Source organism: Muscardinus avellanarius (genome assembly GCF_963383645.1).
Source record: "Muscardinus avellanarius genome assembly, chromosome: 17".
NCBI classification, from domain to species: Eukaryota; Metazoa; Chordata; class Mammalia; order Rodentia; family Gliridae; genus Muscardinus; species Muscardinus avellanarius.
The window spans coordinates 53,839,319-53,852,125 of NC_137803.1; the positions used below are offsets into that span (position 1 = coordinate 53,839,319).

Here is a 12,807-nt window from a genome sequence, read left to right on the forward strand (position 1 = left end):
ATAAAAGGCTGAGTGTGTTGCTCAGAGATAGAATGTCCCTGCGTTAAATCCCTAGGACCAGAAATATAAAATAAAAATAAACATTTTTACCTCTATTCGGATTTTTATATGATTCAGATGATCTTACATGCGCCAAGGACTCTTTGTTTTTGTTGTTTTGGTGGATCTGGGGGTGGAACCCAGGGGCATTCACCTCCAAGCTGCATCTTCTGCCTTATTTTTTATTCTTTATTTTGAAACAAGTTTTCACTGAGTTGCAAAGGGCCTCACTAAGTAGCTGGGGCTGTCCTCAAACCAAGATCCTCCAGTCTCAGACTCCCGAGTGCTGGGATGGCAAGCGTGCGCCACCAGCCTGCAGCAGAGGACTTTATGACTATTGTTTGTATTCCTTTTCAGATCTTGAGAACATTTACCAACAGTAATGGTTATCACGTGGATTTTACTTTTCCTTTGGACGCTCTGTTTTGTAAATAAGTGTTGGATTTTAAGTATTTTCATCTCAATTGTTAAACATGCTCATCCTATTACCAGAATTTTTGCCCTCAACTAAGATCTTGCCCTCTTTTTAGATCTCATTAAAAGCCAAACCATTCTGGATTGGTAGGAACATCAAACTTCTTTCAGACTTGCCATCATATATAAAAAATTTAGGTGCTTTTTTCTTGGTTTCATTGAGCTTATGTGTTCTTTAAGAAACAGATAAAATATCTTTTTTTTTTTTTAAACAAAAGTACAAATTGCTTTTCAGAAGGCCTTTTTATGTAAAGTTGGTCGGGTAAAACAAATGAAACAACTAGTTAAGCTCATTCCTTCTGTACTTACTTTGAACTTCAAAGTTCCTAGTTTTAACCTCTGGTTTGGTCCCATCTTGCTAGATTTAAGTGGCTTTTGTTTTGTTTTGTTTTTTCATGCAGGTTCTGCTCATTAATCACCACGAGTGTGGATCTGAAGAAGAGTTTATTACCTCTTTTTTTGAGTATGTTTAACTTCAGATACACACAACGTAGCTTCTCCTTCCTTCCCTATTAGATTCTTAGAAGGTAGTTATATTTTTTATAGTCTCCTTCTTGTGGCTTTGATAGTTGTGATCAATAAGAATAAAAACTATTCCTTTCATGCTGGGCTACTGCATGCAAATCAGTTCACTTAAAACCTCCTGGAGGTCTTTGGCATGCCAGACAAAACTATGAGTGTTTGTTTGTGGAGGTAACCATGTTCCAAAAAATCTAAGATTTAATTCTTTTATCAAGAACCTGGGAAAGTTATCCTTTAAGTTCCGAAAATCACTGACTTTAAGGGGTTTGCTTTTGATGTGTGGTTTTCAAAATAATTTAAAATGGGAAATTATAAGTTAGACATTTTGTGGTATTAGATATAACCTCTGAGTAGTAGAAATTAACTTTATTGTACCTATTATATGTTTTAACAAAATAGATGATTTATACTGTTTTATTAAGCATTAATGAGCATATATTTTTTGTATTTGTGATTTTTAGACAAATTGTGTGCTTTTCCTTTGGATATGGATATGATGAATAAAATGTGATGTATCAAATTCATTCTTTATACCTAGGGCTGGAAGAAAGAAAGGATTCTAGCTGAATATCCTGATGGCAGGATAATAATGGTTCTTCCCGAAGACCCAAAATATGCCCTAAAAAAGGTAACTTTCCAGTGACATTTCATACAGAATGGAGTAATAGAGTTTTCTAGCTAATAAAATAGTAATAGAGTTTTCTACCAGGCTATTAACATATTGCTGCCACCGCATATTTAATACTAATTCTGAAAATAAGAATTGAGCATTTAAAGAATATAACTCAGTTGGGTGTGGTGGCACAGGCTTATAATCAGTCCTTGGGAGGCAGAGACAGGATTGCAGGTTTGCGGTCAGCCTCTGCAGCTTAGTGAGACCATGTATGTATGTATGTATGTATGTATGTATGTATGTATGTTTTATTTTTTGTGGTACTGGGGGTGGAACCCAAGGGCTTTTCTACCTCTGGGCTATAGTCCTAGACCTATTTTATACTTTATTTGGAAACAGGGTCTCACTAAGTAGCTGAGGCTGGCTTCGAACCTATTTGATCCTCCTTTTTTTTGCTTCCCAAGCACTGGGATTACAAGTGTGAGCCACCACACCTGGTGTGTATATTTTTGTTTTTGTGGTGCTGGGGTTGGAACCTAGGAGCATTCTACCTCTGAGCTACACCCCAAAATCTATTTTATTCTTTATTTTGAAAGAGTCTTACTAAGTTGCCGAGGGCCACACAAATTGCTGAGACTGGCCATGAACCTGCAATCAATCCTATTGTCTCAGCCTTCCAAGTACTAGAATTATAAGTATGTACCACCACACCCAGCTGAGACCTTGTTTTAAAATTGAAAAAAAAAAAAAAAAAAAAAAGCAACAGAACTGGGCGTGGTGGCACACGCATGTAATCCCAATAGTTGGGAAGCTGAGACAGGAGGATCCCAGGTTTGAAGCCAGCGTTAGCAGCTTAGTGAGACCCTGTTTCCAAAATAAAATATAAAATAGGTCTGGAGGTGTCACCAGGAGGTAGAAGGTCTCTGTTGCATCCCCAGTACCACACACACACACACACACATAAATAAGATAAATTAATAGAAAAATAGAGCCAGGTGTGGTGGCACATGCTTGTAATCCCAGCATTTGGGAGGCTGAGACGAGAGGATTGCGGTTTGAAGACAGCCTCAACTTAGTAATGCCCTGTTTCAAAATAAAGAATTAAAAAATAGGGCTGGAGGTGTAGCTTGGAGGTAGAATGCCCTGAGTTCCATCCTCAATACTGCGATAAAATAATATGATGTGAGGTGTAGTTCGTAGGTAGAATGCCTCTAGGTTCAACCTCTAGTACTGAAAGAAGGAATATAACTCATTTGAAGAATTTTGCCAAACCTAGTGATATATCCTAAGTATGTGTAATTTTAAAAGAATTGATTACTGTCTAGTATTATCAGTAGTTTGGGTAATTAAGTAGAAGGCATGCATATTAAATTTATGCCACATGTGTGTTCTCAAGAATCAATTAAAATTTGAGGCTGGGGTTGTAGCTCAATAGTAGAGCATGCAGTGAGACCCTGGCATAAATCCTCAACACCAAAACAAAACAGTACAAAACCAAGAGTTGAATTATCATAATTTAAAAAAATGAGAGCCAGGCATGGTGGCATGTGCTTGTAATTCCATCTTGTGGGAGACAGCAGGATCGCAGCCTAGGCTATTTAGTGAGGCTCTTTGCAACTCACTGAGACCCTGTTTCCAAAATAAAATATAAAATAGGTCTGGAGGTGTCAGCAGGAAGTAGAAGGTCTCTGTTCCATCCCCAGTACCACAAATAAAGAATAAAAAACAAATAAAATAAAGAATAAGAAACAGGGCTAGGAGCCGGGTGTGGTGGCGCACGCTTGTAATCCCCAGCACTTGGGAGGCTGGGACAGGAGGACAGCTACTGAGGCTCTCAGCAACTTAGACTGTGTTCCCAAATAAAATATAAATAGGTCTGGAAGTGTAGCCCGGGGGTTGAAAACTTCTGGGTTCCATCCTCAGTACCACACACACACACACAAAAAGCAGGACTAGGGGTGTAGCTCAGAGGTAGAATGTCCCTGGGTTCCATCCCCAGAACCACACACACAAAGTGTAATTAAGTTTTTTTGTTTTTGTTTTGTTTTTGTAGTGCTTGGTATCAAACCCAGAGACTCAGAAATGCTAGGCAAGTGCTGCACCACTGAGCTACATCTGTACCCAGCCAACATACTGTTTAACAATAAATTTGCCCTATGCAGGAGGATTGGAGGTTTAAGGCCAGCCTCAGAGGCTGTCTGCGAACTGCAGTCCTGTCTCAGCCTCATAAGTACTGGGATTACAAGCACGTGCCACCACACCCAGCTTTCATTCTCTATTTTGAAACAGGGTTTTATTAAATTGCAGAGAGCCTCACTGAGTAGCTGAGGCTGGCTGTGAACTTGCGGCCTCTTATGTCAGCCTTCCAAGTACTGGGATTACAAGCGTGTTCCATGATGCTCGGCTTATTTACATTTTCTCATAATATACTCTGTGCTTTTCTTCATTCTCTGGTTGCTTTATAAGCAATGGGTCTAGTTGTTTTTCTGAACAACTCAATTGTACTAGGGTATGTCCAAATATTTATAAACACAAAAGAAGTAATTTATTTACAATATTTGTTTTAGAGTCTTAATTGGACCTCTCTACATTTTAAGACCTGAAGGAGAAGTTGAAGGAAAACAGTTATTATTTGAAAATGCAGCCAACATTCTGCTTATAAAATATAAGTTTGCCTGGTATGGTAGCACGCACTTGTAATCCCAGTACTTGGGAGGCTGAGGCAGGAGGAACGCAGGTTCAAGGACAGTCTCAGCAAGTAGTGACACTCATCTGCCTAGTGAATCTGTTTCAAAATTAAAATAAAATAGGGCTGAGAGTGTAGCTCAGAGGTAGAACACCCCTGGGTTCAATCCCCAGTACCACCGCCACCAAAATATTTGTAGTCCTGATTTTTTAAATCCCTTGTATATCAAACAGGGCAATTCGGTACCCAGATTAAGTCCCTCCTCATGCTGCTTAATAGTATAGACAGTGGCAAGACACAAAAACATCCCCAACCTTTTCTGTATTGATATTTATTATTATTATTTTTTGCAGTACTGGGGATTCATCCCCAGTACCAAGAAGAAGAAGATGAAGAAGTGTCTTACCTGGCTAATGCTCTTTTATTTTTTTTATTTTATTTTATTTATTTATTTTTTTTTTTGCAGGGGTGGAACTCAGGGGCATTCGACATCCGGGCTACACCCTCTGCCATATATATATATATATATATATATATTTTTGTGGTACTGGGGTTCCTGGAAGCCCTACTACCTCCGGGCTACACTCCCAGACCTATTTTTTTTTTTTTAACTTTTTTATGTGGAAACAGGGTCTCTTAAGCCAGTGAGACTGGCTCCGAACCAGCGCGATCCTCCTGTCTCCGCCTCCCAAGTGCAGGGATTACAAGCATGCGCCACCACGTCCGGCTCTGCCCTATTTTTTATTCTTTATTTTGAAACCGGGTCTTACTGAGTTGCAGAGAGCCTCACTAGGTAGCTGAGGCTGTTCGTGAACCGCGATCCTCAGGTCTCAGCCTCCCGAATGCTGGGATTACAAGTGTGCGTCACCACGCCCGGCTCACCTGGCTAATCCATTGATATTCTGTCCCATTCATAGTTTATGATGCTCCTAATAAGCCTTCTTTAAATAATAGGAATTTAACCCGGGGGCATTCCACCTCTAAGCTGCATCCCTATCTCCACTTAATTTCTACTTTGAAACAGGTTCTTGCTATATCACTGAGACTGTTCTCAAACATGCAATCCTTCTGACCAGCCTTCCAAGTACAGGGATTACAGGCGTAAGCCACAAAGCCTTAGTGTTAATAGCCTGGTGTTGGAGCGCTCGCGCTCTTCCCTAGACTGCCGACCTTGACACCCCTTCCCAGTTCTTCCCTCATTTGCCGTGTGGCTTATTGGGCCTGAACAGTTATTGATCAGTACAGTTATCCAAAAGAGCTCTTTAAGGATATTTTGCTTAGAATAATATACTGAGCTTACTGAATGTATATATGTATTCTTACGTGCACAGTGCTTCCGTTACTAAAAGAAATTCCTCTTTATTTGGCAGGTTGATGAGATTAGAGAGATGGTTGATAATGATTTGGGTTTCCAGCAGGCTCCACTGATGTGCTATTCCAGAACTAAAACACTTCTTTTCATTTCTAATGACAAAAAAGTAGTCGGCTGCCTAATTGCAGAACATATCCAGTGGGTAAGTGACTTTTAAAGAGGACCTATTAGTAGTTGGTGTTTAATGCATTTACTGTATAATCTTGAATAATATGACCTTGATAATTGTCTACATTCTAGGTAAAGAAGAGTGGGAACATGAGAGTTCTTGTGTGTAATTGTTTACCATAATGAGCTTGTATCTTGTGTGGGAGTTTTTCAAGTCATTAAGACAGTTCTGTATAATCAGAAGTCCTGTTAGTGGATGAAGGTTTCGTATTGGATGCTAATATAATGTCTGCCTCGGTTAGTCCCTCCCAGCACTACGGGGATAAATCAAGGGTGTGCAAAGTATAGTGGGAAAAATGTGGCCTGTTTTGTAAATAAAATTTTATTGTAACACAACCACACCCGTTTGCTCACACATTTGTCTCTGGCCACTTTCATGCCAAAAAAAAAAAAAAAAAAACCAGCATCTTGAAGATTGAAACCAGAGGCATTCTTCCTGGGAACTATACCCCTAGCCCTATTTTATTTTTATTTTGAAACAGAGTCTTTCTAGGTTGGTAAGCCCTCAATCCTTCCTGAGATTGTTCTTGAACCTACAATCCTGTCTAGGACTTCCAAGTTCTGGGATTACTGGCACGTTGCCATCATACCTGGTGTGCGTGCGTGTGCGTGCGTGTTCTCTCTCTGTCTCTCTCTCTCTTTTCTCTCTCTCTCTCTCTGTACTGTGGATTGAACTCAGGGACATTCTGGCTCAGTTACAGCTCTAGCCCTATTATTTACTTATTTATTAATTTTCTTATTTATTACAGTACTGAGCATAGAACCCAGGGGCATTCTACCTCCAAGCTATACCCTAGACCTATTTTTTTTTTTCTTTATTTTGAAACAGGGTCTCATTGAGTTGCAAAGGGTCTCACTCAGTAGCTGAGGCTGTTCACGAACCACGATCCTCTTGTCTGAGCCTCCCAAATGCTGGGATTACAAGTGTGTAACCACCACGCCTGGCTCTAGCCCTTTTTATTAATTAATTAATTTATAGTACTAGGGATTGAACCCAGGGATATTCTGTCTCCAAACTATACCCCCAAACCTATTTTTTACTCTTTATTTTGAAACAGTATGGGGATTACAAGTGTGTGCCACTAGGCCTGACTTAATCTTTTATTTTAAAACAGGGTCTCTCAAATTGCTGAGGGCCTAAGTTGCTAAGGCTGGCTGTGAACCTGCAATCCTCCTCTCTCAGCCTCCCCAAGTATGAGGATTATAAACATGCGCTACCACACCCAGCTTTTTTTTTTTTTTTTTTAGGGTCTGGGGGTGGAACCCAGGGGCATTCGACCTCCGAGCTACACCCCCTGCCCTATTTTTTATTTATTTTGAAACCGGGTCTCACTGAGCTGCAGAGGGCCTCACTTGGTAGCTGAGGCTGTCCGCAAACCGTGATCCTCCGGTCTCAGCCTCCCGAATGCTGGGATTACAGGCGTGCGCCACCATGTCCGGCTTCACACCTGGCTTTTAAAACTTTGTATAAAACAAAAAGTCAAGAGCTGGGCGTGGTGGCGCATGCTTGTAATCCCAGTACTTGGAAGGCGGAGACAGGAGGATCACACAGGTTCGAAGCCAGCCTCAGCTACTTAGTGAGGCCCTCAGCAACTTAGTGAGACCGTGTTTCTAAATAAAGTATAAAAATAGGTCTGGGAATATAGCCGGGCGGTAGAAAAAATCTCTGGGTTCCAACCCCAGTACCATAAAATAAATAAATAAAAAGTCAAAATAAATTTGCATGAATTAATGTCTATATGTTAACCTACATGTTAAAAAAAATTGAGCCTGAAATTGTATAGTTCTTATCTTGCTATGATAAGATTGGTTTTAAATAACTGGTGAGTAGTTTGGGGATATGAATTTAATATAAAATGACTTGTAAATTGTGCCATGCAGAGATTGAGTTATTTTACAAAGTGCAAACCACTGTTTTAATTTTTTAACCTTTTTCCAAGAAAGATTTGAGGCAGTGTTGAAAATGGAAGATAACAGTAACTTTAATTGTGTGGCCTAATTTTGAGTTTTATACATTGTTCTATAAATTAAGAGGCTGATCATGTCCTTTTTTGACAGCTAGGTTTGGCAGAGAATGTGGAGGTTATTTTTTCCCTTTTTTTTTTTTTTCATTTTATTGACAGATCAGAGTGTGAGGAAAAGGCTTCTTTGAAATTCTTTTTTTCTCTATATGCCTATTCTTAGTTCTTTTTCGCGGGTCTTACGATTCAAACGAGGGGCATTCAACCTCCGAGCTATATCCCCAGACCTTTTTTTTATTCTTTATTTTGAAGCAGGGTCTCACTGAGTTGCGGAGGGCCTCACTGAGTAGCTGAGGCTGTCCGCAGACCGCAATCCTCCGGTCTCAGCCTCCCGGACGCTGGGATGACGGGCGTGCACCGCGCCCGGCTCCTATCCCTGGTTCCTGCAGAGCTCTTAACCCAAGAGCTATGGCAGCCATCACAGAGACCATTATTACCGCTGAGTTCTTACCTTGTTCTTTCTTTTTAATTTGTGCTGAGGATTGATTCCAGGGCTCTTCTGTACACCCCCAGCCCTTTTTATTTTTATTTTGAAATAGGATCTTGCTTAATTACCATATGTTGGCATCAAACCTGCCATCTTCCTTTCTCAGCTTCTCAGTTACTGAGATTACAGGTGTGCGCGATCATGTCTGGCTAACTTGTACCTTTGTGTGTGTGGTGCACCTGGGAATTGAACCCAGGTCCCTACACATTCTAGGAAAGTAGCTCAAGCTGGCCTTGACCTTGTAATCTTTCTGCCCCAGCCTCCCAGTGTAATTAGAATTACAGGCTTCCCTACTGTGCACGGTGTAAGCATGCCCTTTGGCTGGTCTATAGAGTGGTGGAGGTGAGGAGAACTAACATTTATTTTCTCTTATGGGCCCCTCACAAGGGCGAGATGCTTTGTACATGTTACTTTATTTAATCTCTCAAAATGAGAGATGATAGTTATCCCCATTTTGTAGGGGAGAAAACCAAAGCTTAAAGAAATTTAGTGACTTTAACTCATGGCCATATAGCTCATAAGTCAGGTAGAAAGAACAGAATATAGATCCAGAATTGTCTATTTTCTAAAAATAAGAGTGAAAGCATAAGTGGTCCCCATGGCTTATTAGGAAGTCAGATGTGGTTGCATGGTGGCACATGCGTATGATCCCAGTACTTAGGAAACTGAGGCAGGAGGGTCACATGTTCGCAGCCAGCTTCAGCAGCTTAGTGAGTTCTTCTGCAACTTAGACCCTGTTTCAAAATAAAAATAAGAGGGCAGGGGTGTAGCTCAGAGGTAGAACACCTTTGGGTTCAGTCCCTAGTACTATGCACATACACAAAAGAAGCCAAATGTAGTGATTTTCTCAACACTGTGTACTAGACAATTGCCAGTTAATATTCTCACTGTAAAAATTTCCCCCTAATTTTTATATTTGTCAGGGCTACAGAGTTATAGAAGAGAAACTTCCAGTTATCAGATCTGAAGAAGAAAAAGTGAGATTTGAAAGGCAGAAAGCCTGGTGCTGCTCAACATTGCCAGAGCCCGCTATCTGTGGGATCAGTCGAATATGGGTATTCAGCATGATGCGTCGGAAGAAGATAGCTTCTCGCATGATTGAATGTTTAAGGTAACTTGAATAGTTCTTCAGACAACTTGACATCATTGAAGATTGAAGACGATTTATAGTATAAATAGCGGCATTTAAATTAATCATAAATTATAACTTTTTCTATTATGACACTATGTATGCCTAAGTACATGTTTTTGGGAAATTAATTTGAGAAGGAAAAAGTTACTATTTTTGTTTTATTTGGTTTTTTGTGTGGTGTGTGTGTGTGTGCGTGCTACTGGGGATTGAACTCAGGTATGTTCTGCTTCTGAGCTACATCCTCAGCTCCTCTTTTTTTTTGGGGGGGGGTGGTACTAGGAATTAAACATGGTGCATTCTACCTCTGAACTATACCCCCAATCCTATTTTATTTTATTTTGAAACAGGGTTTTGCTAGGGTATGAGTCTCACTACTTGTTAAGGGCTGTCCTTGAACCTGTGGTCCCCCTGTCTCAGCATCCCAAGTACTGATACCATTTTATCTTGTATTTTGAAACTGCCTCGCTAAGTTGCTGAGGCTTGTTTTGAAAATGTGATCCTCCTGTCTCAGTCTCCCAAGTACTAGGATTACAGGCATGTACCATCATGGTTCGCCTAGGTTGAACATTATATTTTTAAACCACTTTTACTGTCATTTTTATTTGTTTTATCAGGCCCATATAACTCACTTCTAGCTCTGTTTAATATGAAGATTTTTTTTCAGGGGGGGGGTACTGGGGGTTAAACCCAGAGACATTCTACCTTTGAGCTATAACCCAACCCAATTTTGTTTGTTTGTTTGTTTGTTGCAGAACTGGGGATGGAACCTAGAGATACCGTACCTCCAAGCTACACCTTTAGTCCTATTTTTTATTCTTTATTTTTAAATAAGGTCTCACTAAGTTGCGGAGGGCCTCACTAAATACCTGATGCTGGCCATGAACCACAATCCTTCTGTCTCAGCCTCCCAAATGCTGGGATTACAAATGTGCACCACCACGCCCAGCTTATTTTTTATTTTGAATCAGAATCTCACTAAGTTGCGGAGGGCCTTACAGAGTAGCTGAGGCTGGCCATGAACCGCAGTCCTCCTGTCTCAGCCTCCCAAGTACTAGGGTTATAAGTGAGCGCACCATGCCCGCTTAATTGCAGGTTTTGGTTTTTGTTCTATAACACACTTTGATAAAGAATTAATAGGGGGGAAATAATCATTTAAAGAAATTCTTAGGTCATTTTTTTGTTTCTTTATAAAATCTCTTTGTCTACTGTTATCTGTGAGTGTAGCCTTCAAAATAATTCATTTTGTTATAAGTGAGATCCTAAAGCTTTAATGATCTTAGGTCCTTACTATGTATCTGGTCTATTAACTTTATTAGTGACTAATGATTCAGAAGAGCTCAAATCTACCTGCTCAGTTCATAACCATAGGCAGGTCTGTTTTTAGCTCTTTTAGAACTAAACCTGGAGAATGAACTGATTAAATGTCATAGTCCTAAAGGATAGTATTGTCCCTCTTCTAAATTTTGTAATAGCCATAAGTAGCTTTACTTTATAAAAATAAATTAATAAGGCAGTGCGGTCATTGTATTTATCTTGTATGATGGCAAAGACGCTCCCTATTAAAATGCATAGTTTGAATTAGTTTTCACTTATAGTTCTTTCTCGTGGTCCTCCTATTATTGATGTTCAGCATTCCTTGTGAAGATTACAGTGATGACAGTATGAGAATTCTGGTATGGTATATTGTGGTTAAATGTTAACCCATTTTCCTCTTTTTTTTTTTTTTTTTTTTTTTGTGCTACTGGGGTTCCTGGAAACCTTCTACCTCCGGGCTACTCTCCCAGACCTTATTTTATACTTTTTAAAATTTGGAAACAGGATCTCTTAAGCCAGCATGGCTGGCTTCAAACCTGCGCGATCCTCCTGTCTCCGCCTCCCAAGTGCAGGGATTACAAGTGTGCGTCACCACACCTGGCTTTTTTTATTTTATTTTTTTAACTAGAGATAATCCTAGTACTTGGGAGGCTGAGAGGGGAGGATTGCAGATTCATGGCCAGCCTCAGCTGTCCGTAACTTAGTGATTTTGAGACCCAGCTTCAAAATTAAGAATAAAAAATAAGCTAGGCATGGTGGCGTACGCTTGTAATCCCAGCATTTGGGAGGCTGAGACCTGAGGATTGTGGTTTGTAGACAGCCTCAGCTACTTAGTGAGGCCCTCTGCAACTCAGTGAGACCCGATTTCAAAGTAAAGAATAAAAAATAGAGCAGGGGTGTAGCCCAGAGGTTGAATGCCCCTGGGTTCTATCCCTAGACCTGCAAAAAAAAAAAAAAAAAGAATAAAAAATAAGGCTGGGGGTGTAGCTCGGAGGTACAATGCCCCTGGGTTCAACCCTTAGTTCCACCTTAAAAAAAAATAGGTTTGCCGGGCGTGGTGGCGCACGCTAGTAATCCCCGCGCTTGGGAGGCAGAGACAGGAGGATCACGCAGGTTCGAAGCCAGCCGTGCGCGCTGGCTTAGGAGACCCTGTTTCCAAATATAAAATGTAAAAATAGGTCTGGGAGTGTAGCCTGGAGGTAGAAGGGCTTCCAGGAACCCCAGTACCACCAAAAAATAATAATAATAATAATAGGTTTGAATCTAGAGGCATTCTCCCTTCAAGCCTCAACCCTATTTTATTTTGAAACAGTCTCAATAACTTGCTGAGGCTAAGTAGGTGGCTAGTACTGAGCTATACTTAGTGCTTTTGTATGTGTGTGTTTGGTACCAGAGATTGAACCCAGAGGCATTCTACCTCTGACCTACACCCCTGGCTCCATATTATTTATTTTTTATTTTGCATTTATTTATGTATATGTATGTGTGTATGTATGTATGTATGTATGTATGTATGTACAGGGGACCTGCCATAACCTCAACATTTTTAAGGTTTTTATTTTTAATTTTTTTTGGTGGTACTGGGGGTGGAACCCAGGGGCTTTTCTACCTCTGGGCTATACTCCCCTATTTTACACTGTATTTGGAAACAGGGTCTCACTAAGTTGCTGAGAGCCTCACTCAGTAGCTGAGGCTGGCTTCGAACCTGCGCGATCCTCCTGCCTCAGCCTCCCAGGCACTGGGATTACAAGCGCGCGCAACTATGCCCAACTAAGGTTTTGTTTTGTTTTTTAATAATTTTCTGTTTTATTTTCAGTACTGGGGTTGAATTCAGGGGTATTCTACCTGAGCTACATCCTCAGCCCCCATTTACTTTTTTTATTTTGAGATAGGCTCTCTCTAAGTTGTTGATGCTGTAAGATTTTTATTTTTTGAAACGGTCTTGCTGAGTTGCTGAGGCTGGCCTCAAACTTGCACTC

The 12,807-nt window shown here is 40.4% G+C and overlaps 1 protein-coding gene across 1 annotated transcript in view; it reads left to right on the forward strand.

The window, feature by feature from the left end:
- Positions 1 to 12,807, forward strand: part of ESCO1 (establishment of sister chromatid cohesion N-acetyltransferase 1) — a gene marked incomplete at its 5' end in the record, with an annotated part of 47,689 nt that overhangs the window by 33,894 nt on the left and 988 nt on the right. Inside the window, 3 exons of the mRNA XM_080714717.1 lie at positions 1,574 to 1,663; positions 5,705 to 5,848; positions 9,306 to 9,493. Of these exons, the coding sequence (XP_080570843.1) occupies positions 1,574 to 1,663; positions 5,705 to 5,848; positions 9,306 to 9,493 (422 nt within the window). The remainder of the gene's footprint in view (positions 1 to 1,573; positions 1,664 to 5,704; positions 5,849 to 9,305; positions 9,494 to 12,807) is intronic.